Below are 27,279 nucleotides of genomic sequence, written 5' to 3'. Positions count from 1 at the left end.
TATCAATAGTATGGACCAAGGAGTCAATGTCGAAGATGTCAGGATGTTCTGTCTTGATCTGGGATGGATCAATCGGCACGACTACTGACTCTTCGCTCTTTTTCCTTTCCTCCATTCTTTTACTTTTTCTATAAACATCTCTTTCAGAGTTTTTGTTTACATCGGTATTTTCCACGGGAAATGTCGGAGTCATGATAACTGAGCTTGTTTCACTGTTCAAGTCATCTTCAGATAGAAATTTATGATGTTATCTGTGATTTTGGTTGTTCCTTGCTTTTTGTAACTTACATGACTTATTGCCAATTTTTTTCTCCTTATTTTAGATTCTACTGTTTCTATCTTTCCTTTATGTTCTCTTATTTTTGTTTCTGTCTTTCCTTTATGTTCTCTTATTTTTGTTTCTGTCTCTCCCTTTTGATCTCTTGTTTTTATCTTCACTGTTTCTGTCTTTCCTTTTTGTTCTCTTGTTTTTGTTTCTTTTGTTTCTGTCTTTCCTTTTTGTTCTCTTATTTTTTTTTCTATTGCTTCTGTCTTTCCTTTTTGTTCTCTTGTTTTTGTTTCTAATGTTTCTGTCTTTCCTTTTCCTTCTCTTTTATTTGTTTGGACTGTTTCTGTCTTTCCTTTTTCTTCACTTTTTTTTCTTTCCTCTTTGTGCGATTCGATATGTTTGATCAAAATAGACGTTGTATCAAAAGATTGAGTACAAAGTTTACATCCAAATCTTTTACGGCCCAATTTGGTATTATGTACACTGATCATGTGCTTTTCTAATGCTGATTTAGAGCTATGGATTTCTTTACAAATTTTACATTTCATTGTCAATTCTATAGTATTAGAAGCATTACTTAAGCTTTCCTCCAATTTCTTCTATGGTTCATGCAGTTTTTCTTCCTTTTTATTTTCTTTCTTCTTTACCTCAACAGATATCATTTCAGTCTCATCTATTTTTATGGAATCTTTCTTTTTGTCACAGTTTTCAGTTTTGTCATCGTGCTTTGACTTTTTACTGGCAATGTTTTCCTCTTCATTTGCTTGTCATCATCTCCTTTTTTGGAACCACTTTTATCAGGAAAATTCTTGTACTTTTCAGAATTTTCTCCTTTGACTTCTTTATGCTTTTCTGAATTTCCATGTTTATGCTTATTTGATTGTCCATGTTAAGATTTTTCTGAATATCCATGTTCAGATTTTTCTGAATATCCATGTTTATGCTTTTCTGAATTCCCAGGTTTATGCCTCTCTGATTGTCCATGTTTAGGTTTTTCTGAAATTCCATGCGTATGCTTTTCTGAATGCGGATGTTTATGTTTTTCTGAATGTTTATATTTGTCTGAATATTCCCGACTGTCATTTTCATGTTTTATGTCCTGTTTTCTATTTCCATCTGTAGAAGATTTTATATGTCGACTCTCATTATCTGATCTTTCCTTTTCTTTATTCTCTACTGAAATTTTTGTCGGTTTACTTTCACTTTCAGATTTTTCCTTATGTTTAGGACGAGATTTCTCCTTTCTCCTTTCATTTATAATTTCTAACTTTTTTGTCACTTCTTTGTCAATCTCTTTATCAGTCTCATTTGCTTCCAGATTTTTATCCAACCTTGATAAATTCAGTTTCAAAACTTTGGCTTTGGGGTCAATAACAAATTTAGACTTTTTATGATCTTTTACTTCATCTTTGTCTTGTCTTTTCATGCATTTTGGACCAATTTTGGGTTTCTTTGCAACATTTTTAAAATAAGAAATGTCTCCACTTCTCTTTAAATCATGTACACTGCTGTTCATGTCTTCCTTTCCAGACTCTGCATTTTTCTGTAAATTCAGCAGTTTAGACTGAATGTCTTTATCGGTGTCCAAAACCACAGAACAGTCTTTTAATTTATAGTTCTTTTTCATTTTTGGTGATAATGATAAAGAGTAATCTCCCACTTTATTTGGAGATTTACTTCCTTTGTTGTCATCTGTCAGTCGCAGGTCAACAATTGTTTAAGGTTTAGCTGACAATGACGGCTGTTGAGAAGCATTGTTCTTCGAAGGACTGACTGAATGCGATTTTCTATTTGTATAATGAACAAGAGCTTCAATATCATCCATCTGTAAATATGCCTCTTCCTCTAGTTGCCTCCCCTGTATTTCTTCTTTCACAATAGTGATATTACTATCTTCTAGTTCTCTCCCATGGTTTTCTCTATTCACAAAATTTACAATGCCATCTTCAAGTTGCCTTCCTTGGTCTTCTATTTTCACAATATTTACATGACAATCAGCCAGTTGTCTCCCCTGGTCTTCAATTTTCACAATATTTACATGACAATCTGCCACTTGTCTCCCCTCATCTCTTCTATTGACAACATTAACAACACTATCAATATCAAATTCACTGAAATTGCCCAACTGGTCACTATCTTCTAAACCTTTTTGCATTGCCATTTGCATCAAACCTTTGATAGGTGAACTATTAGGCTCCTTTTTAATGTTGACAACTGTTTCTTTTTGAACTGGGGAACCAGTCTGGGATCCAGTAATTTCTGTCATAATCATTTCTGTTTCAATGTCTCTGTACGACCTATTGAACTTCCTTGGACACATCTCAGAGTTCCTATCAATAGTTTTGACCAAGGAGTCAATGTCGAAGATGTCAGTATGTTCCGTCTTGATCTGGGATGGATCAATCGGCATGGTTACTGATTCTTCTTCCTTTTTCCTTTCCTCCATTCTTTTACTTTTTCTATAAATATCTCTTTCAGAGATTTTGTTTACATCGGTATTTTCCACGGGAAATGTCGGAGTCATGATACCAGTAACTGAGCTTGTTTCACTGTTTAAGTCATCCTCAGATAGAAATTCTGTATCATCACCTGAAAAAATTAAAATAAAAATATATTTATTATTGTTCGTATATTAATAAATGATATATCAACTTACATTTGTTTATATAGTACGCCATTTTAAAAATCTTTTATTTTTTATTCTGCACATTGCCAAACAAAAATTGTGAAAAAAACAGTAAACTGCTAATCTCATCCAACAGATCAATTTTAGGTCACGGTGACAGAGTTTTAAAGTAATTTACCTACAGTGATTGCTATTCTATTAGACCTGAGGTTGTGAGTTTAACAATGGCAAGGTTAATTGGACTTTGATGTTGATTGACAAGAATTGCCAATTATCCCGCCCACTGTCTACGGTACCATGATTTTAATTGACAAGGTTTGCCAACTCTCCTGCCCAGTCTGCATGTTCTTTCTGGGTACTGGGGTTCTCAAGCTATCAGCACCAACAAAAACCATGTTGAAACCAAACAGTGGCATTAAACACCAACAAACAAAATTGTAAGTTCACTCATACAAAATTTTGGAAGATGATGATTTTTTTTTAAAAATGATCGTCACCTCTCAATCAAACAATTACCCTTATTTGGACATTAAGTGGAAAATTTAAACTAAATATAAAAAAGAAGATGTGGTATGATTGCCAATGAGACAACTCTCCACAGTATGATTGCCAATGAGACAACTCTCCACAAGAGACCAAAATGACACAGAAATAAACAGGTATAGGTCACCGTATGACCTTCAAAAATGAGCAAAGTCCATACTGCATAGTCAGCTATAAAAGGCCCCAAAATCACAATTGTAAAACAATTCAAACGAGAAAACTATACCCATATGACTGGCCCTTTTTAATTTTTTTTTAAAATGAATCAGATGACCACAATTTTTTTCAATGCAACTACCCCGTATCTAAAGCTGTGATACATGAATCAAAGGAGCTATGTAGATTTGTATCATTTTTTATAAAAATATGATGTGGTACAGTGGCGTATCCAGAGGGGGGGGGGGGGGGGGGGTTCCAAGGGTTGGAACCCCCCTTTTTTTGGGACGATCAATGCATTTGAATAGGGACATATAGTTGGAACCCCCCCCTTTATCCTGGGTTGGGAACCCCCCCTTTTAAAAATGGCTGGATCCGCCCCTCTGGTATAATAACCAATGAGTCAACTCTCCACCAGAGACCATATGATATATAAGTTAATAAGTTCATGCCACTGTACGACCTTCAACAGTGAGCAAAACCCATACTGCATAGCAAGCTTTAAAAGGCACAAAAATAACAAATGTCTAACAATTCAAACAAGTTAAGAAACTGGCCTGATTTATGTACAAAACAATAAAAATATGATACTGTATATGAAACAACAACCACACTGAATTACAGGTCCTAACTTGGAACAGGCACATACAGAATGTAACAGGGTAAAACCACACTGAATTACAGGTCCTAACTTGGAACAGGCACATACAGAGCAACAGGGTTAACATACAAATAAGAAGATGTGGTATGATTCACAGATTGTCAATGAAACAACTCTCCACCAGAGACCAAATAAGGTAGAAGTTAAAATCTATAGGTCACTGTACAGCCTTCAACAATGAGCAATGAGCAAAACAAGTTTGCATGTAGCCTTCTCTCCCATCTAGTCTTGGACAGTGGTGTAACAGCAAACATAAAATCAAACGATAAAAATATGACGAAAATGTGGATTGTGTCCACATGTGGACACAGATGAGGCCATAAAAAAGAATAGGTTGGTTTGCCCTAACCCGACCGACCCATAAAAAAGCACCCGAGTCAAAATCTTTTTTATTCAAAATTTGCGATGTTTTTTTTTTTTGCGGAGTTTTGTCGTATCCGTATCCATCTTGAGTTTGTTGCTTAGAATAACCTGATCCGATCTGACCGCGCTGTATCACAGGACAATTTGTGTTATGTATTAAAGCCTCCAATTGATACGGATGAAAAACAACATGTTACCGTCTAGTACAAATAAAGGTTGGATTAAAATCAAAACCGGTAGTTTCCAACAAATTCTCTTGTTTTGAAAACGCAAAAACATGGAAAGAGGTGTTTGATAAAGTGTGTGATGACAATTTCATACTAAGGAAACTGATGAAATTTGTGTGACTGTCTCTGACGGAAAGGGACACTTGTTTGACATTGTGAGCCCGATTTTGAGGAACCAATCCAAGTTGTTCAGGAATTTGATTAGGCATTAAAATTTGATTAAAATGATATTATTCTGACAGAAGTTCTGTCAATAGTGAAAAATTAAAACTGAATTACAGGTCCTAACTTGGAACAGGCACATACAGAATGTAACAGGGTTAACATAAAAATAAGAAGATGTGGTATGATTCACAGATTGTCAATGAAACAACTCTCCACCAGAGACCAAATAAGGTAGAATTTAAAAACTATAGGTCACTGTACAGCCTTCAACAATGAGTAATGAGCAAAACAAGTTGTGAGGGATGTACAAATACCCTGCCATGTCCAGTCTGTGTTTTTGTTAGATATTTTTCTGCTTTGTATCGATCTGATGAGTTAAGCCCTTTTAAAATGATTTTATAGTTTGATCTGATGTTGTGCTGTAACACCACTATCCCAGGTTAGGGAGGGTTGATTTCTTGATTGACAACATATTTGTTACGTTTGGAGGACGTGTTTTTCAACAGACTGTCGGAATTCCAATAGGAACCAATTGTGCCCCTCTTTTTGCCGACTTGTTTCTTTATTATTATGAGGCTGACTTCATACAGGAACTTCTTAGGAAGAAAGATAAGAAGTTAGCAATATCCTTTAACTCTACGTTCCGCTATATAGATGATGTTCTCTCACTAAATAACACAAAATTTGGTGACTATGTTGAACGAATCTATCCCATCGAACTAGAGATAAAGGATACTTCAGATACAGTTAAGTCTGCCTCATATCTTGACTTACATCTAGAAATTGACAATGAGGGTCGGTTGAAAACAAAACTTTACGACAAAAGAGATGATTTCAGCTTCCCAATTGTGAACTTTCCATTTCTATGTAGCAACATTCCAGCGGGGCCTGCATACGGAGTATATATCTCCCAATTGATACGATATTCCCGGGCTTGTGTTTCCTATCATGATTTCCTTGATAGAGGATTGCTTCTCACAAGGAAGCTATTAAACCAAGAGTTCCAAATGGTGAAGTTGAAGTCATCCCTTCGTAAATTTTACGGACGCCATCACGAGTTGGTTGATCGTTATGGAATAACCGTTTCACATATGATATCGGATATGTTCCTTATGTCTTAAATACAATACCCTCCCTTTTCACGAATGTGACTTACCGAATTAAGACTATTTACCGGATTTGTAATAACATAAGCAACACGACGGGTGCCACATGTGGAGCAGGATCTGCTTACCCTTCCGGAGCACCTGAGATCACACCGAGTTTTTGGTGGGGTTCGTGTTGGTTAGTCTTTGGTTTTCTATGTTGTGTCATCTGTACTATTATTTGCCTGTTTGTCTTTTTATTTTTGGCCATGGCGTTGTCAGTTTGTTTTCGATCTATGAGTCTGACTGTCCCTCTGGTATCTTTCGTCCCTCTTTTGATGCCTTCAAACATGTTTAACCCTCCACATTCTTTATGTGTCTGTCCAAAATCAGGTGCCTGTGGGTCAGTGTTTGTCTTTGGTTCATGTCTGTCATAATTGTTCTTCGTAATTTGTTTTTTTTCATAAAATAGGCCGTTAGTTTTCTATTTTCATGTCAGGGCCTTTTTATAGCTGACTATAAGATATGAGTTTTTCTCATTGTTGAAGGCTGTAGGGTTGCCTATAATTGCTTACTTCAACTTTGGTGGATAGTAATGTCTCATTGGCAATCATACCACATCTCCTTAATTTTATAAATAACTATCTGATTTCAGAAACAAATAAATTTCAAGACTTCAACATATTTGAATAAGGTGTAATCATGCCCTTTTTGAGATTAATACTTTGCAAATGTCAAATACTGACCTGATCAATGTCATGCCTGTTTTGAGATAAGCACTCTTCCATTGTCAAATCCTGACCTGAACAATGTAGGCATGTTACATGTTTTCATTCATAAAAATATTTCTAAAATAAAATGCTCCATGGGGCACAGCTTGATAAGGTCAAACCCAGAACAATTGGTGGAAGTATGGACACTACATTCAAGCTTGATACAGTTCTGAATTTGGATTGTGATTAAATATTTCACACAACATAGGTTTCTGACACAGAATGAATGTGGTCGAAGAACTGAAAAATTTACAATTGGACATTTACCTATTATGGTCCAATATCCAAAATCTAAATACTTGGTTAGATTCAGCATATCCAAGTACAACAAGAATTCAATTCATTTATTTATTAATGGACAATATCAGCTAAGTTTTTAAAATGCTCCATAAAGGAATTTAGTATAAGCTGTAATTGGTAGAAAATCTTTTAATAAATTAATAATTTTTTGGTGTGTGAATATTGCTACAAATGGGGTACAGATGAATTTGTATGGTAGTTGAAATTTATTTGTCATCAGGTAATGATTGAAGTTTTTAAACATGTTGTGACTTTGGCTGATGAGAAAGGGGAGGACATTTTTCTTGACATTGTTAAACTCAGTGTCTTCCCTAGAAAATTTTTCATGCATGGTGGGTCCATGGTGGATTTGCAATGCGGCGCGCGATGTTTCTTTTTCAGAATTAGTTACACTACATAATTTATATGTTTATAGCCATATACCAATCTAATTGTTTTATTATAGGTAAGTCATGGAACTTTAAAGTATTTATTACAGATGAGAGGAATTAATTAAATTAATTAAAGGTCTTATAAACAATAATAAAATGCTCCGCAGGGCACAGCTTGATACGACCGCAGAGGTCGAACCCTGAACTGTTGGGGCAAGTATGGACACAACATTCAAGCTTGATACAGCTTTGCATTTGGATTGTGATTAAATATTTGACACAGCATAGGTTTCTAACACAGAATGAATGTGGTCTAAGAACTTAAAAATTTTAAATTGGACATTCACCTATTATGGTCCAATATCCAAAATCTAAATACATGGTTAGATTCAGCATATCAAAGAACCCCATATATTCAATTTTTGTTGAAATCAAACAAAGTTTAATTTTGGACCCCGAATTGGACCAACTTGAAAACTGGGCCCATAATCAAAAATCTAAATACATGTTTAGATTCAGCATATCAAAGAACCCTATGAATTCAATTTTTGTTAAAATCAAACTAAGTTTAATTTTGGACCCTTTGGACCTTAATGTAGACCAATTTGAAAACGGAACCAAAAATTAAGAATCTAAATACACGGTTAGATTCGGCATATCAAAGAACCCCAATAATTCAATTTTTGATGAAATCAAACAAAGTTTAATTTTGGACCCTTTGGACCTCAATGTGGACCAATTTAAAAAAGGGGCCCAAAATCCAAAACTAAATACACGGTTAGATTCAGCATATTAAAAAACCCCAAGAATTCAAGAATAAAACCCATTGAAATTGGTCAAGAAATAAGCAATTTATACGAAGTATCTTCTTTTGCACAATACTGTGCAATTAAATATTTCTTGCTATTGCGCAATACTGCACAATTGACAATTTCTTGCTATTGCGCAATATTGTGCTATTGGATATTTCTTGCTATTGCGCAATACTGTGCAATTGAAGATTTCTTGCTATTGTGCAATACTGTGCAATTGAAAATTTCTTGCTATTGCACAATACTTATTATATAATAATTTACCAGAGCTCCAGATAAGCTGCGTATTTGCGTGATCACGCAATAAAAATAATTAAAAACCCAATGCAATTGCCCATTGCAGGGTTCAATAACCCAATTAATTCAAAGGAAAACCCAATTATATACCAAAAACATGGGTTCTTAACGCTTTTATTCGCTATCGTTTGCGTTATTTACCCTTACTTGATTACAGTCGTCGCGTAAATCTATTTTTATAATATTTATAATTGGAAATGTCCTTTCGTTCTAAAAATAGAGCCCTGCATCAAGTAGCTGCAATGGGTCCCTGTTGGAATTTTCCGTTGCTCAAAAGGTACACGTGTTTATCAAAACATTTCGATCTTCTCGGCGTTTATCCAATTAGCGTGTGACATGCTGTCATATTTTTTTCGAATTGCTCGGGACTTATCATAACACAATGAATTAAAACGAAAGTAAATGTCCGGTAAAAATATTGAATAGAAGCATGTTTTCGGCTTCTTTTTGATAGCTGAGGGAAAGTTATGATGATAACAAGACTCAGCTAGTGATTTTAGGAAGCAGCCATTGAACGCACGGGCGTGTTTGCGTACTATAACGAGAACATTGCTAGAGCGATAAACACGGGGTTCCGTCAAAAACGAAATCAGTTGGAAAAAGTGAAAGGCCAAATCAATTATGACATGATATGTAGTTGAAAGCATCGGAAACCAAAAGTTCTGATAAGGGACAACTTAACCCAGATTTATGTAAATTGAATTAAACGAAAACAGTTTATATATTATTTTTTTCATTTTAGTTGATGAGTGAATAAACATATATCCGTTTTTTACGTCAATGCAGCTTGACACTTTCTTTGTTTTGTTCTAGATGCTTAAGATAGTTGTCTTATTGGCAAGTGCAGTATAACATTGTCATTTATTTACTTGATGTTGCAGAATTATTTGTAAATTTAAGTTGAATGTGGTCTCCGTCATTATAAACCACCCTATAAACCTCAAGGTTTTGGGGTATATCTTAAATCTGGAAACTACTTTTTATTTTTATTAAAAAGTAGATCTGGCAAATAGGTGAAAGGACTGGCAAAACTTTCTTACAGCACCTAAATTTCACATATATTACACAAAAATCTAACACTTAGCCACACCAACCCCAACTATAATTAAACTGTAGGGTGATCATATGGGATCTAGAAAGGCAATTAGTTCCTGTCCAACTAGTGACACCAGCTGCAGTTTACATAAGTTTTGAGAAAATACAAAACTGACAGAACGTTTAAAACGGGACACAAATTAAATGTACAATTGCTCGTCAGTGAATAAAACAGCTAACACATATTTTACAAGGAAAGAAACACATTTAAGATGGAAACACATCTGGGGTTGATATAATGTGATTATAACATGCCTAAATATTCAATATTGTGTTGATGAAAAAACCCAATACATTAAGGAGCTTGGTGGTGAAAAACCCAATTTGATATTTGCTTGAGGGGTGAATTGGAATTGATAATGCAATTAAAAAACTTTATCACCCAATTACATAAAAAAATGGTGGGTAAAAACCCCAATTTGTGAATTCTTATCTGGAGCTCTGATTTACACATCCTGTTTGGTGTTTTTCTCCTACCATATCATTATTATTTGCTTTTAAATATAAATCAGAAATAACCAACTTAAAATGGAAAATTTTAAAAGAAAAAAAAAAGTAAAAAAAAAAAAATCCCCCCCCCAAATTTTTTGAACCCCCTTATGATTCATCACCCCCAAACTCAATTCAAGCCTTCCCTTTGTGGTATGGTACCTTGCAGTACAATTTCAGAGAGATCCATACACTTGAACACAAGTTATTGTCTGGAAACTAGAAAAATGTGTTTTTTGGCCCCTTTTTGGCCCCAAATTCCTAAACGTTTAGGCCAATTACCCCCAAACTCAAACCCAGCTTTCCCTTTGTGATATGGAACCTTGTAGTACAATTTCAGAAAGATCCATACACTTACACACAAGTTATTGTCATGAAACTAGAAAAATGCTTGTTTTTTGCCCCTTTTTTGCCCCTAATTCCTAAAATATTGAGCCAATTACCCCCATCATCAATCCCAGCCTTCCCTTTGTGGTATGGTACCTTGCAGTACAATTTCAGAGAGATCCATATACTTGAACACAAGTTATTGTCTGGAAACTAGAAAAATGCTTATTTTTGGCCCCCAATTCCTAAACGTTTCGGCAATTACCCCCAAACTCAATTCCAGCTTTCCCTTTTGTGATATGGAACCTTGTAGCACAATTTCAGAAAGATCCATACACTTACACACAAGTTATTGTCATGAAACTAGAAAAATGCTTGTTTTTTGCCCCTTTTTTGGCCCCTAATTCCTAAAATTTTGAGGCAATTACCCCCAAAATCAATCCCAGCATTCCTTTTGTGATATGGAACCTTGTGGTACAATGTCAGAGAGATCCATACACTAACACACAAGTTATGTCTGGAAGTTACAAAAATGCTAATTTTTGGCCCCTTTTTGGCCCCTAATTCCTTTACTGTTGGTACCATAACCCCCAAAATCAATCCCAACCTTCCTTTTGTGGTATTGAACCTTGTGGTAAAATTTCATAGAGATCCATTCACTTAAACTAAAGTTAGAGTGCGAAAACCAATGTGTCTTCGGACGACGACGACAACGACTACGACGACGACGATGCCAACGTCTTACCAATATACGACCACAAAAATTTTTTTGCGGTCATATGATAAAAATAATCCAGTCTGCACTAGTTATTTACAAATTAATGTCATGTACACATTATATTGTTGATATCTTCCTCTGTTTCAACTTTCCAAAGGTCCCCACACATTTTTCATAATCAAAATCTTCCTCCTTTGGTCCTTCAATTGATATCTATGCATTAAGCAATTCAGCACTTTTTGGCATAGTCTGTTTCTCAAAGGTGTTTTAAACATGAAAACCACCTTTTTACAATCAGCAGTTGAAACTGGCAAAGCAAGACAAATTGCTGCATACTTAAACAGACAAGGATACAAAGTTCCAAGACTGGCAACTTTGTTCATTGTCTGCCTAAATGTCATGTCTTTACATTCTTTCACTAACAGTGTCCTCAATTTGCTGATAGAATGGTTTCAGCAGCAACAGCAAGTTGTTAAATAAAACTTTGAATGTCATCATTGCTTCACAGAGATTTTACAGGAAACAATAAAAAAAAAAGTCTATTTGCGTTAATTACAGAAGTCGTCAATGAAGAATACTTGACATACGGATGACATATTTGACAATTACCTGTTTGGAAGCTAAGCTGACATTTTATTTCATGACAATTAACTATTTTTTTTTTAAATACATTCCTGTCCGATTTATTTATAACGCTTCATAATTGTAAAAATTCGTAAGGGTTCCGCGGAACCCAGTGTCTCGCCTACTTTTTGCTGTTAATCACAGGCTCAACAAAAATGAGGAAAAAAATTAATAAAAATATTCCTCTCTATACTATCTTTTGATTGTAAGTAGCTTCTGTCCAAGTTTGGTAAAAATCCAGGATAGTTTATGAATCTAATAAATGTTTTAAAAACTTAAACTGTAGACTGTATGTAATGTTAACTGGAAGAAAAACTAAGTCCATTTATAAGTAAAATACGGAAAAAATGGAACAAAATTTCCTTCTAGATACTAGCTTTTAATCATAAACAAGCTTCTGTCCAAGTTTGGTACAAATCCAGGATAGTTTAAGAAAGTTGTTAAAATTTTAACACTTTAACCACAGAGTGAATGTAATGTTAACTGGCAGAAAAACTAAGTCCATTTATAAGTAAAATACGGAAAAAAATGGATTTTTTTTTTACAAAATTTACTTGTTGATACTATCTTATGATCATAAACAAGCTTCTTTCCAAGTTTGGTAGAAATCCAGGATAGTTTAAGAAGGTTATTAAAATTTCAAAAACTTTAACCACAGAGTGAATGTAATGTTTCCTGGCAGAAAAACTAAGTCCATTTATAAGTAAAATACAGAAAAAATGGAATTTTTTTTTAACAAAATTTACTTTTTAATATTACCTTATGATCATAAACAAGCTTCTGTCCAAGTTTGGTAGAAATCCAGGATAGTTTAAGAAAGTTATTAAAATTTCAAAAACTTTAACCACAGAGTGAATGTAATGTTTCCTGGCAGAAAAACTAAGTCTATTTATAAGTAAAATACTGAAAAAATGGAATTTTTTTTTTACAAAATTTACTTTTGAATATTATCTTATGATCATAAACAAGCTTCTGTCCAAGTTTGGTAGAAATCCAGGATAGTTTTAAGAAAGTTATTAAAATTTCAAAAACTTTAACCACAGAGTGAATATTTGTGGATGCCGCCGACGACGCCGACGGAATGTAGGATCGCTATGTCTCGCTTTTTCGACAAAAGTCGAAGGCTCGACAAAAATCCTATCTTGCCGAAGTGAAAGAAATTTAGCCCCACTTGTGATAAAAACAGCTAATGAATCTGCTATGTGACCCATTGAATTAAAGATAGAACAACACTAGTTTATTAAAAACAATATTTCCGTAAATAACTACGTATGTTTTGAAAGTTTTTCCATCAAATGTTTTAAATATTTCATAATACACGTCTTTTTCTTGGCCCGGTTGCGGTGATGTGTATTCTTTGATATAATCAATCAACCGTGACTAATCTAAAAATAACTGATTGTTGTGACCAATCAAAAAATAATGCATCGATGTAAATATACATTGATATAGCTGATGGAAAAAACTGCGAAACTTTATTTAAAAAAAAAAAGTTTTGTCCATTCTCGGTGAAATTACGTTCATTTTATTTTATAATACCAGAGACTGTACCAATTTTTTTTAATTTACTTTTTAAAGATCACAGTAAAATAACGATGTCAAACACCGGCCGTTTTTTTTGGTGAAATTTATACTGGAAAAGGTTTAACTTTTTATTTAGCACAGAAAGATATGCATTGGAGATTAATCTTACTATTTATTTATCAGCTAACTGGCAACTTCTATTATGTAACCGAAGTCTCGATGTACAAATCAAACTAATCAAGAAGGTTGTAAAATCCAGGCACGTGCAACATGAGGCATCCAATTATCAGTCGGATGAGTTCAAAACACCTGTGGAGTGTTGTTACTTGTCACTTCACTTTCAAAATATCGATAATAAATATTATTCACACTATAATTTTCACACATAGCGGGATGCATTGCGGTAATGATGAAAGCATGGCGGTCGAAATTTATGCGTAGCACTACCGCAATGCTTGAATAGCCTAGGGAAAACACTGGTTAAACTATTAGCACAATTATTATTGATAATTTAGCAGTTTTAGGAATGAATGATGTAGTGGAATTGAATGTAGAATAAAATTATAAACAAGTTAAAATTGCAATAGAATTATATTATAATGAACTGAAGATTTTTTAAAATTTTTTTGTAAAATAGGATGATTATATGGGATAAAATTGCGACATGAAATTGGGCATGAATTGGTAATAGTGGTTTATGGGATTGTAATTCTAAGTGGTTGGGATGTTATTTTAATTAGATTTGTGAATTTGTGGTTAGAATTCTTCTGTTAAGTGATATCCAAAGGTGACATTAATGTTATGTGTTTTAGAGTGGATTATCATAAACTGTGGTTTGAGTTATTTCCCTTTGAACAGAAATGTCAACATTTAGGAAATTGTTTTAAGTATATATGGGAAATGTTTAAATTATTATTGAAGTTGATTGAAATATTTGAATGAGAATGCTGATAATTTAAAAATTTTGGTGATGCATCTTTTTGAAAAATGGGACTAAAATACAAAATCAAAAAACATTATTATATTCAGCATATTGAAATCAATCAAAGCACTCTTATTCCGACCCATTTAAAAATCAAATTTCTAAATACATGGTAAGATTAAGCTTATCAAAACATACAATTTCATACAAATCCATACATTTATACTCAATTTATTGTCCTGAAAACAGAAACATGTTTGCTTTTAACCCTTTTATGGCCCAAAATTCCTAAGCGAGTAAGGCCATTACCCCAAAATCAGTCCCAACCTTCCTTTTGTGGTATGGAACCTTGTGGTACAATTTCATAGAGATCCATACACTTATACTCAAGTTACTGTCTGGAAACCAAATGTCTTTTGATGACAACAACAATGCCATTCCATTATACGGCTGCAAAATTTTGAGGTTGTATAATAACATGTCTAACTAGGATCCCTTTTGATATGAAAACACGAACAAAATAAAGAGAATCATAAATATAAAACGCTGTGAAAACAGCTAAGCGAAAATAAATTGGTTTATGATATGACTGACTTACCGTCTCTTGACATGCCAACCTCTAAACATTTCTGTAACCTACAGAACTGACATCTGTTTCTGTTTACCCGGTCTATAACACAGTTTCTGTTCCTCGGACACTGATAGTTGACAGGTTCAGCCTGACTTCTTCTGAAGAAACCCTGAAATATAACTTATCAGCTAGATACTTCAGCATTTCTAAGACAAAAACAAAATAATTGCCTGCTGTCTCCAAATAATATAAGCGAAAGTGGAAAAGGCCATTTTTTTGTATGGAAAAGCTGAAAAACTGCTTCGCTGAGCGCAGCTGGATACGCCCTCAGAGGTCCAACCCTGAACAGTTGGGGCAAAAATGGACACAATATTCAAGCTTGATACAGGTCTGAATTTGGATGGTAATCAAATATTTGACATATTATAGGTTTCTGAATAAATGTAGTCAAAGAACTTGAAATTGGTTATATGAATTGAATTTATATTCAATTAAAGATTTCTTACTGTTGTGCAATACACTGTGCTGTTGCGCAATACTTAGTAAATCTTAACCCGAATAATTCAGTCTTTATATTCCACTGCTCTACAATGGCTACATTAACGCCTGAAGGCCTAGTCAATGAAAAATCGTCAAAAAATCATTCGGAATTAGCTCAGGATTTACCTATCTCGATAACATTTAGCTATTGGCTGATTGGCTCTCTCTCACAGAGAGCACCAATCAAAATCCTGGATTTGTGACACGTTTTTATCGTATAAAGAGTTCAGGCCCTCGTGAGTGGGAGAGTCGATCACGGGGAGGGACTGAATTATTCGGGTTAAGTAAATCTGTTGTCAGACTATAAACAAATAAAGTTCAATTAATTCTCGATGTCATATTAGAAATTTATGAAAATGTAAAGGGAGCTTAAGGGCATACGATACAGTTACAGGCGAGGTAATGTATTTTTCGACTGATTTTTATCATTCAAACTGATTTAACTTGAAAACGAGTTCATGGACCCCTCTTTTTTAAAATGACATTCGGTTTGATTACGTATGAAGATTATTTGTACCAATTTTCATGAAAAGGTCAATAATGCAATTTTTTTAAATTTGATAAATGTATAGCAAAAAATGACGTTTTTTTCTACATTCATGAACATTTGATGAATTTGAGTTATTTCTGAACAAAAGATTTCATAAATTTATAGGATACTTATATAAATCAGAAATTACAAATAATTTAACAAAAAACAGCTTGTGTTTATCTTTTAAAACAAAAAAGTTATGCATTTCTGTCGGAAGGAAAAATACGTCCACAAATCCGAATTTTGAGCAAATATCTGAAATTTCGAACTCATTTTACTCAAAAAGTAGCACATGAAGGTATATTTTTTATTACATATTTGATTTAATCAGGTAAAGAATAGCCTATTTGCAAATTTTCATCAAATTTTCATTATGGGATCAAAACTGTATCGTATGCCCTTAAATCAATAGACATAAACAATTCACCAAAGTTTCATGAGAATTGCTGACAGCATTTTTGAGTTATTGTCCGAAAACTGGAAAATGCCCCCTTTTTTAATGAATAAAACCCCATAACTCAGAAATGATAAATGAAAAATTAATAAAATTCTAAACAGAGCTTACATCAATAGATATAAACAATTCACCAAACTTTCATAAGAACTGCTGAAGTTATTGTCCTAAAACTGGAAAATCCCCCCTTTTTTAATGAATAAAACCCCACAACTCAGAAATAATAAATGAAAAATTTATAAAATTCTAAACGGAGCTTACATCAATAGATATAAACAATTCACCAAAGTTTCATAAGAACTGCTGAAAGCATTTTTGATTTTTTTGTCTGAAAACTGGAAAATCCCCCTTTTTTATGAATAAAACCCTGTAACTCGGAAACGTAAAATCTAAAATATATGAAAATCAAAAGGGAGCTCATGTCAATAGATATAAACAATTCACCACAATTTCTTGCAAGTTGGTGAAAGCATTCTCGAGTTATTGGCCGAAAACTGGAAAATCCCCCTTTTTTTAATGAATAAAACCCCATAACTTGGAAACGTAAAATCTAAAATAAAAAAAAAACGAAAGGGAGCTCATGTCAATAAATATAAACAATTCACCAAAGTCTTATGCAAATTGGTTAAAGTGTTTTTGAGTTAATGTCCGACATGTTGACGATGGACGGACGGACAGACAGACGGACGGACGGACAGACGGACAATGGTATACCATAATACGTCCCGTAAACGGGCGTATAAAAATCTCTCAGAACAAAAAATTAAAACTAGCAGGTGCACAACTGCATGTGCTGAAAAAAATCTGTGTAATGAATAAGTTCTCATATTATAACATGTCCAACTAGGATCTTTCCTGATATGAAAACCCCTTTCATGATTGTAAGATTTTTTGTGAATATCATTACTTTCACACTAATTTTTTTCACACAATTTCAATCATTTGACTCAAGTTGGTGTCCTTTTTTCTCATAGTTGAATTCATACTTGATTTTGGTAATTCCAACATCAACACATTCGTGTTGACGGTTTCAACGCCGTTACTTCAAGAAGTTTTATACCATTTACTAAATGCTACATAATTAACTCGAAAAGTAATTTCACAAAAATCCCAATTTTAACATTTTCCAAAAAAATCCCAATTTTCACTTGTCATATTTCAATACCGTGAATATCTTTATCAATAAGAGGAGCATTGCTAATTCTCTTCTGAATCCTTGTCAACAAAATAATTACCTTGCAACCTTCACACGTTATTACACCATATTGAACTCCAGATGACTTATCTCCACAGACTTTACATGGTATAACTTCAATGTTTGCTGTAATGATAGTTTAAACAATGTCATTTCTCATGTAGAGAAATTTTCATGTTTGAGTCATCCATTTTTAAATTATTTTTTCGTTGTATTGCTTTACTTTGCCATAATATTAATTTTCTATTTTTCAGGCTTTTGTTTTTGGGGCTGTTCTATTATAAAATGTATGGGGGCATATATGGGAGGCACTTTTTGTAGACCCCAACCACCCAAAATATGAAATTTTCCCTTTACTTAAATATCTTGCAAAATTTTAAGAAAAAAATGCAACCACTTATAATTAAATAATTTGAATGTCTCCAATCCCCCACCAGTACAATTTTGGAACAGCCTTGGCAAAATTGGTACCATAAACAAAAGCTTCCTGTGCACCAACAAAATCTGCTTATGCATTAAAATCTGAGGGCTTTCCAGAATGGAATTAAAGTGCCTTCCAACCCCCAACCCCATACATTAATCTATGGAATAGCCCTGATGTTAAGACACTATATGTGTATATTACGACTATTCCAGAAGAAAATAAATGGGGATGCCCCCGCTTGCATAGAATGTTATAAAGGGACATAACTCGAGAACGGTTAAAGTGACGCCACCAAAATTCAAACTTGATCTGTGTTTTGTGGTAATAAGCATTGTGTACAAGTTTCATAAAATTTGGTTGAGGCAAACTTAAGTTATAGAATGGAAATGAAAAATTCAGCATTTTTTTCATTTGTAAAGGGACATAACTCTAGAAAGGTTAAAGTGACACCACCCAAATTCACAAAAAAACAACAACATAAAACTAGAGGCTCTCAAGAGCCTGTGTCGCTCACCTGACTCTACTTTGGTTTTAGAAATCATGTAAAGATAGATAAAAATCATAACAGATATCCAAATAATGATTGAGGCCAAATTTTGATTAATATTGGTCCTGTTATCTAATAAAATATCCTGGTGGCCATCTTGAACAGTAAATCGGCAACAAAGTAGCAACACTTGGTCAGCACTTCATAAGGAACATTCATGCCATGTTTGGTTTCATTCCATTCAGTGGTACTCTAAAAGAAGACATGTGTATGTATTTCCCATAGGGTCCTATGTTAAACTAAGTCCCCCGCTGGCGGCCATCTTGGATGATGGATCCGCTACAAAGTAACAACACTTGGTGAGCACCTCATAAGGAACATTCATGCCATGTTTGGTTTCATTCCATTCAGTGGTTCTCTAAAAGAAGTCATTTGTATGCATTTCCCATAGGGTCCTATGTTAAACTAAGTCCCCTGCTGGCGGCCATCTTGGATGATGGATCGACTGCAAAGTAACAACACTTGGTCAGAAACTCATAAGGAACATTCATACCATGTTTGGTTCAATTCCATTCAGTGGTTCTCTAAAAGAAGACAATTGTATGTATTTCCCATAGGGTCCTATGTTAAACTAAGTCCCCGCTGTCGGCCATCTTGGATGATGGATCGGCTACAAAGTAACAACACTTGGTCAGCATCTCATAAGGAACATTCATGCCATGTTTGGTTTCATTCCATTCAGTGGTTCGCTAAAAGAAGACATTTGTATGTATTTCCCATAGGTCCTTTGTTAAACTAAGTCCCCTGCTGTCGGCCATCTTGGATGATGGACCGACTGCAAAGTAACAACACTTGGTCAGCACCTCATAAGGAACATTCATGCCATGTTTGGTTTCATTCTATTCAGTGGTTCTCTAAAAGAAGACATTTGTATGTATTTCCCATAGGGTCCTATGTTAAACTAAGTCCCCCGCTGGCGGCCATCTTGGATGATGGATCGGCTACAAAGTAACAACACTTGGTCAGAACCTCATAAGGAACATTCATGCCATGTTTGGTTTCATTCCATTCAGTGGTTCTTCTAAAAGAAGACATTTGTATGTATTTCCCATAGGGTCCTATGTTAAACTAAGTCCCCTGCTGGCGGCCATCTTGGATGATGGACCGACTGCAAAGTAACAACACTTGGTCAGCATCTCATAAGGAACATTCATGCCATGTTTGGTTCCATTCCATTCAGTGGTTCTCTAAAAGAAGACATTTGTATGTATTTCCCATAGGGTCCTATGTCAAACTAAGTCCCCCGCTGGCGGCCATCTTGGATGATGGATCGGCTACAAAGTAACAACACTTGGTCATCATCTCATAAGGAACATTCATGCCATGTTTGGTTTCATTCCATTCAGTGGTTCTCTAAAAGAAGTCATTTGTATGCATTTCCCACAGGGTCCTATGTTAAACTAAGTCCCCCGCTGGCGGCCATCTTGGATGATGGATCGGCTACAAAGTAACAACACTTGGTCAGCATCTCATAAGGAACATTCATGCCATGTTTGGTTTTATTCCATTCAGTGGTTCTCTAAAAGAAGTCATTTGTATGCATTTCCCATAGGGTCCTATGTTAAACTAAGTCCCCCGCTGGCGGCCATCTTGGATGATGGATCGGCTACAAAGTAACAACACTTGGTGAGCACCTCATAAGGAACATTCATGCCATGTTTGGTTTCATTCCATTCAGTGGTTCTCTAAAAGAAGTCATTTGTATGCATTTAATTCCCATAGGGTCCTATGTTAAACTAAGTCCCCCGCTGGCGGCCATCTTGGATGATGGATCGGCTACAAAGTAACAACACTTGGTCAGCACCTCATAAGGAACATTCATGCCATGTTTGGTTTCATTCCATTCAGTGGTTCTCTAGAAGAAGTTCAAAATGTAAAAAGTTAATGCCGACGACGGACGACGCCAGACGACGGACGACGGAAGCCAAGTGATGAGAAAAGCTCACTTGGCCCTTTGGGCCAGGTGAGCTAAAAAAGTTAACAGGAATAGCAAATAAATCCTTAGTCAGGAAATTATAAAATTGTGTTACCGAATGTATATCAAGACTTGACAATGTTGGCTGGATGACTGTTTAACATTCAGTGACAAACTGAATGCATATTCAGGACAAGAACATGATGTGATATGAATATAGACCATGCTTTGTACTAGACCTACACATGGAGCCAGAATAACAACCTGGTAGTTCACAAAGCAACAGTCAGTATGACTTTGTCTCAACCTACCAAGAGACATTATTCCAACCGTGATCAGACCAGTCTTTGCTCTTATTCTTAAATGTCATGTGATTGGCAGAGAAGCAAGAAATACAACTATTCAAGTCCTTGGTTTGCCTTGACCAGTGATTGAAACCCACAACCTCCTGCACTAGCTACAATGCCACAACCAGACCACCAAGGAAGTTATGTCAAGACATGTGAACTCAATTTCAGCTCTTACAATGTATAAGAAATAAATGGATTCTTTCTACATACCATGAAACAAGTTTTACAAAGTTATCATTAAGAGCGATGCCAGCTTTGGCATCAAAAATGCTGCTCCTGTTGTCACCACAGAAATCTTCAGAGACAACATCATTTTCTGTGTATCCCATAACACCCTTCATTTGACCCTCAGATGCTGCTTTGATGGCTGCCTTAATGTTATCATAAGATGCCTGAAATAAAATGTGAAATTTTGTCAATATGTCAATCTTGGATCTTCTACAAGAATACATCAACAAAGTTAGAAAAGTGGTGAAAAAACTAGAAAATATTTTGATACAAACAAGGCAATACATTTTATTTTATATTATTTTATTTCTTGTATTATTTTTAATTTTAGTTTCTTGTGTACAATTTGGAGTTTAGTATGGCGTTCATTATCACTGAACTAGTATATATATTTGTTAAGGGGCCAGCTGAAGGACGCCTCCGGGTGCGGGAATTTCTCGCTGCATTGAAGACCTGTTGGTGACCTTCTGCTGTTGTCTGTTCTATGGTCGGGTTGTTGTCTCTTTGACACATTCCCCATTTCCATTCTCAATTTTATTTAATAGGGTTATATAAAAATTTGAGCAGACTTTTAAAGGTTTTATGGCAGCCATCCCAAAAATGGTTGTCAAAAGATAATTTTTGACATGGGGAATCAATTTGGAATAGCATCTTATACCTATATATGAATTTTCATTGAAATTCTAGCACAAAAAGATGTTTCTCAAAATTTGTGATTTAAAAACTTCAAGTATGCAAAGTTATTAATTTGGATGCATTCTAGGAAAAATAGAGCTTTCTCAAAATTTGAGATTTATTAACAAAAACTATGTTCTCACTGCAAATTTAATACTGGGAATTCCTTTGGAATAGCATATCATTATACCTATACATAAATTTTCAATTTCAAATTTGAGTAGAATGTTATTACAAAAGGAATCAGTTTTCATTGAAATCCTAGCACAAAAATATGATCAACAAAATTTGTGATTTTTAAAAACAAGAATCCAAGTTTTTCTATGTAAACAAGCATTCTGTGAGTATTGGAGGCAATACATAGTCCACTACCGGTTAAAAATTCTTTGTATTGGAACAAAATTCTAACTTGATCTATAAGTTGTCATGGTGTAAACTATATACCAATTTTCAAATCAATATTGTCAAGCATGACGAAAAAAGTGCAGAAAACTATTATTTGAGTGAATTTTCTAAGTCTAAGACCATAACTCTGCACAAAATCATCAGACCAGAACAAAATTCATACTTGAACTGTAACTTGTCATGATAAAACAATACACCAAATATCAAATCAGTATCTTCAAGCATGAAGAAAAAAAGAGTGGAAAACTGATTTGCCGGACTGACGGATGGACAGACAGACAGACAGACGGACGGAGTGCAAACCTAAAGTCCCCTTAGACTTTGTCGGTAGGGGACTAATTAATGGGCCAATTTTCACCTAAAATATAACTGCACATTGACGTATAAAGAGGAATTATTTGAATTTGAAATAATTTTGAATTCTGGAAAATTGATAACAAATGTATAATGAAAAATAACCAAACTAAATAGGGTTAGCCACACATGGCTAAGGTTAATTCTACTTTCACTAATATTTCATTTAAGAAATAATTCATGGAAGCCATAGATTTGTTGGAAATTTACACATGGCCTGGGCCGTGATAACGCTCAGGATAAAATTAACGGTCCAGGTCATGTGTAAATTTACAACAAATCTATGGCTTCCATGAATTATTTCGATTCTAATAGGACAAATACGGTCATTAAAAAACTGAAGCGAGGGTGGATATGCCATGCGTGTGGCCATTCTAATTTACCCCCTGTTAGATAAAGCTAAAAAAGAATCTAATAAATCTATAGCTTGCATTTATTATTTCTTAAATAACCGCTAGAAAAAAATGTGTTTAATTCTTTTAATTCTCAACCAAACATTTGCCATTTTTAATTTACATTTTTTTCTTGTACGCTACTGTCAAATCCACTGTTACATTTCCTAACTAAGGAGCCGCCATGTTGACTTGCTGAAATCAGTAAATGTGCGAATAATGCAATAGAAAAGAAAATAAAACACCTACCTCAAAACTCCATTTTAATGCAATATTATCCGATTTAGGGGGTTAACGCAACGGAAAAACCTTCAGCTTTGGCGTCGTATGATGTCATGTTTTGAAATGACTTTAATGTGCCAAAAACATTAATGAAATTTTGCAGAATTTTATTTTATTTTGATTTTGTACATATCTCAGAGCTTTAATGCATTAGTTCATTTTGTTATGCCTCAGAATAAGAATAAAGGTTCTGTAGTTTTTTTCAATTGCAATTTTTAACACAGCGAAATTGGCATAGCGTTTGCACATAGATTACAATACAATTACATGTGGATTTACGTGGGAGGTACATTGTAACAGCCATTATTATGTACATCTTTGAGTCTGCGCTAAGTATAGATATATCGAAAATTTTACCACAGTGTTGTTTACAAAGCGAAAGAGGCATGTCATATTAGAATATGAACTAACCCCTCTAACCCTTCTAAATTATTCCAGATTCAAACAATTTCTTGCTATATGCATAACAAAATTTCATTGGCCATCTACCCATACAAAATATGCATAACAAAATTTCATAGGCCATCTACCCATACAAAAATAAGTTGAATACAGTATATATATTCAGACAGAATTCAGTAGCTTGAAGGTTATTCCTGTTAATTTATTCCTATAAAGACTTGATATAGAAAGGGAGATAACTACTATCTTTAGCTATAACTTACACCATTCTTTATTCTAACTGTTAGATCTACTACTGACACATCTGGTACTGGTACCCTGAAGGCCATTCCTATTAATTTACTGTAAATATACACAAAAAATAGGTTGTCAATTTACTTGAATAAATACCAATATGACCATTGCAAGAGAAAAAAGATAATGTTGCATGGGTTAAATTGAAAATAAAATGCTCCGCTGAGGCACAGCTGCATACGACCGCAGAGGTCGAACCCTGAACAGTTGGGGCAAGTATGGACACAACATTCAAGCTTGATACAGCTCTGAATTTGGATTGTGATTAAATATTTGACACAGCATAGGTTTCTGACACAGAATGAATGTGGTCTAAGAACTTAATTTTTTTAATTTACCTATTCAAACCACATCATTATTATTTGCTTTTATATATAAATCAGAAATAACCAATTTAAAATGGAAAATTTTAAAGAAAAAAAAAAGGAAAACTGGAGGCTCTCAAGAGCCTGTGTCGCTCACCTGTATTTACTGATGCTTTGGAAATCATGTAAAATTAGGTTAAAATCATAATTAATAGTATTAGATATTATAATGATATCTAAGATTATAACAAAAAACTGCAAAATTTTTGTAAAATTAAAGAACCGTAGTGAGCGCGCTCACATACCCCACGTCCCCACATTGTCATTGGAGAAATAAAATAAGTGAAAGAAAAAAAAATTGTATCAGAAAAAAAAATTGAATCATAATTTCCTGTCAATATGCACATCTACATAGTATGTCCTTATTATCTACACAGTTTCATGAAATTCTGTTGTGTGGTTTGAGAGGAGTTGCGATGACAAAAGGTTGCAGTAGTATATTGGGCAAATAAGTTCAAAGGGGCGTAACTCCTGGAAAAAAATTGAATCGTAATTTCCTGTCGATATGCACATCTACGTAGTATGTCCTTATTATCTGAAAAGGTTTCATGAAATTCTGTTGTGTGGTTTGAGAGGAGTTGCGATGACAAAAAGTTGCAGTAGTATATTTGGCAAATAAGTTCAAAGGGGCGTAACTCCTGGAAAAAAAATTGAATCGTAATTTCCTTTCGATATGCACATCTACGTTGTATGTCCTTATCATCTGAAAAGGTTTCATGAAATTCTGTTGTGTGGTTTGAGAGGAGTTGCGATGACAAAAGGTTGCAGTAGTACATTAAAGTAAATAAGTTCAAAGGAGCGTAACTCCTAGAAAAAAAATTGAATCGTAATTTCCTGTCAATATGCACAACTACATAGTATGTCCTTATTATCTACACAGTTTCATGAAATTCTGTTGTGTGGTTTGAGAGGAGTTGCGATGACAAAAGGTTGCAGTAGTATATTGGGCAAATAAGTTCAAAGGGGCGTAACTCCTGGAAAAAAATTGAATCGTAATTTCCTGTCGATATGCACATCTACGTAGTATGTCCTTATTATCTGAAAAGGTTTCATGAAATTCTGTTGTGTGGTTTGAGAGGAGTTGTGATGACAAAAGGTTGCAGTAGTATATTGGGCAAATAAGTTCAAAGGGGCATAACTCCTGGAAAAAAAAATGAATCTTAATTTTCTGTCGATATGCACATCTACGTAGTATGTCCTTATTATCTGAAAAGGTTTCATGAAATTCTGTTGTGTGGTTTGAGAGGAGTTGCGATGACAAAAAGTTGCAGTAGTATATTTGGCAAATAAGTTCAAAGGGGCGTAACTCCTGGAAAAAAAATTGAATCGTAATTTCCTGTCGATATGCACATCTACAACGTATTTCCTTATTATCTGAAACGGTTTCATGAAATTCTGTTGTGTGGTTTGAGAGGAGTTGTGATGACAAAAGGTTGCAGTAGTATATTGGGCAAATAAGTTCAAAGGGGCATAACTCCTGGAAAAAAAAATGAATCTTAATTTTCTGTCGATATGCACATCTACGTAGTATGTCCTTATTATCTGAAAAGGTTTCATGAAATTCTGTTGTGTGGTTTGAGAGGAGTTGCGATGACAAAAAGTTGCAGTAGTATATTTGGCAAATAAGTTCAAAGGGGCGTAACTCCTGGAAAAAAAATTGAATCGTAATTTCCTTTCGATATGCACATCTACGTTGTATGTCCTTATCATCTGAAAAGGTTTCATGAAATTCTGTTGTGTGGTTTGAGAGGAGTTGCGATGACAAAAGGTTGCAGTAGTACATTAAAGTAAATAAGTTCAAAGGAGCGTAACTCCTAGAAAAAAAATTGAATCGTAATTTCCTGTCAATATGCACAACTACATAGTATGTCCTTATTATCTACACAGTTTCATGAAATTCTGTTGTGTGGTTTGAGAGGAGTTGCGATGACAAAAGGTTGCAGTAGTATATTGGGCAAATAAGTTCAAAGGGGCGTAACTCCTGGAAAAAAATTGAATCGTAATTTCCTGTCGATATGCACATCTACGTAGTATGTCCTTATTATCTGAAAAGGTTTCATGAAATTCTGTTGTGTGGTTTGAGAGGAGTTGTGATGACAAAAGGTTGCAGTAGTATATTGGGCAAATAAGTTTAAAGGGGCATAACTCCTGGAAAAAAAAATGAATCTTAATTTTCTGTCGATATGCACATCTACGTAGTATGTCCTTATTATCTGAAAAGGTTTCATGAAATTCTGTTGTGTGGTTTGAGAGGAGTTGCGATGACAAAAAGTTGCAGTAGTATATTTGGCAAATAAGTTCAAAGGGGCGTAACTCCTGGAAAAAAAATTGAATCGTAATTTCCTGTCGATATGCACATCTACAACGTATGTCCTTATTATCTGAAACGGTTTCATGAAATTCTGTTGTGTGGTTTGAGAGGAGTTGTGATGACAAAAGGTTGCAGTAGTATATTGGGCAAATAAGTTCAAAGGGGCATAACTCCTGGAAAAAAAAATGAATCTTAATTTTCTGTCGATATGCACATCTACGTAGTATGTCCTTATTATCTGAAAAGGTTTCATGAAATTCTGTTGTGTGGTTTGAGAGGAGTTGCGATGACAAAAAGTTGCAGTAGTATATTTGGCAAATAAGTTCAAAGGGGCGTAACTCCTGGAAAAAAAATTGAATCGTAATTTCCTGTCAATATGCACAACTACATAGTATGTCCTTATTATCTAAAAAGTTTTCGTGAAATTCTGTTGTGTGGTTTGAGAGGAGTTGCGATGACAAGAAATAGGACTGATGGACGGACAGACAGACAGGTCAAAAATATTATACCCTCCGCAACTCGTTGCGTGGGGTATAATTACTAACTCATGGGCAGCAACCCAACAACGGGTTGTCGGATTCGTCTGAAATTTCAGGGCAGATAGATCTAAATCTGATGAACATTTTTGCCACCTGTCAGATTTGCTCTAAATGCTTTAGATTTAGAGATATAAACCAAAAACTGCATTTTACCCCTA

At 34.5% G+C, this 27,279-nt stretch overlaps 1 protein-coding gene and 2 long non-coding RNA genes across 8 annotated transcripts in view; 1 reads left to right on the top strand and 2 right to left on the bottom strand.

Annotated features, from left to right (window-relative positions):
• Nucleotides 1–17,765, bottom strand: part of LOC127706965 (uncharacterized) — a 33,973-nt gene extending 16,208 nt beyond the window's left edge. The window contains exons 1-3 of the mRNA XM_052211707.1: nucleotides 17,679–17,765; nucleotides 14,945–15,086; nucleotides 2,798–2,857 (exon numbers count right to left, since the gene is read on the bottom strand). Of these exons, the coding sequence (XP_052067667.1) occupies nucleotides 2,798–2,857; nucleotides 14,945–14,957 (73 nt within the window). The 5' untranslated portion in view covers nucleotides 14,958–15,086; nucleotides 17,679–17,765. The remainder of the gene's footprint in view (nucleotides 1–2,797; nucleotides 2,858–14,944; nucleotides 15,087–17,678) is intronic.
• A 772-nt stretch (nucleotides 17,766–18,537) lies between these two features.
• LOC127706973 (uncharacterized) lies at nucleotides 18,538–20,316 on the bottom strand. The gene is made up of 2 exons (XR_007984685.1): nucleotides 20,244–20,316; nucleotides 18,538–19,412 (listed from the first exon to the last, which is right to left on the bottom strand). It is a non-coding gene; the product is annotated as an uncharacterized LOC127706973 (long non-coding RNA).
• Nucleotides 20,317–24,742: 4,426 nt separating this feature from the next.
• LOC127706970 (uncharacterized) lies at nucleotides 24,743–27,067 on the top strand. Of its 6 annotated transcripts, none has more exons than XR_007984682.1 (4): nucleotides 24,743–25,032; nucleotides 25,368–25,535; nucleotides 25,704–26,157; nucleotides 26,493–26,636. It is a non-coding gene; the product is annotated as an uncharacterized LOC127706970 (long non-coding RNA). The 6 variants fall into 6 exon arrangements; XR_007984678.1 differs by lacking the exon at nucleotides 26,493–26,636 and adding an exon at nucleotides 26,711–27,067 and having other exon boundaries at nucleotides 24,744–25,032; nucleotides 25,704–26,039; XR_007984681.1 differs by lacking the exon at nucleotides 26,493–26,636 and adding an exon at nucleotides 26,829–27,067 and having other exon boundaries at nucleotides 24,744–25,032.
• Nucleotides 27,068–27,279: the final 212 nt, after the last annotated feature.

Source organism: Mytilus californianus, unplaced genomic scaffold (genome assembly GCF_021869535.1).
Source record: "Mytilus californianus isolate M0D057914Y unplaced genomic scaffold, xbMytCali1.0.p SCAF_6, whole genome shotgun sequence".
Classification (NCBI taxonomy): domain Eukaryota; kingdom Metazoa; phylum Mollusca; class Bivalvia; order Mytilida; family Mytilidae; genus Mytilus; species Mytilus californianus.
Note: the sequence above shows the minus strand (reverse complement) of the source record. Positions and strands in the feature narration are given on the sequence as shown.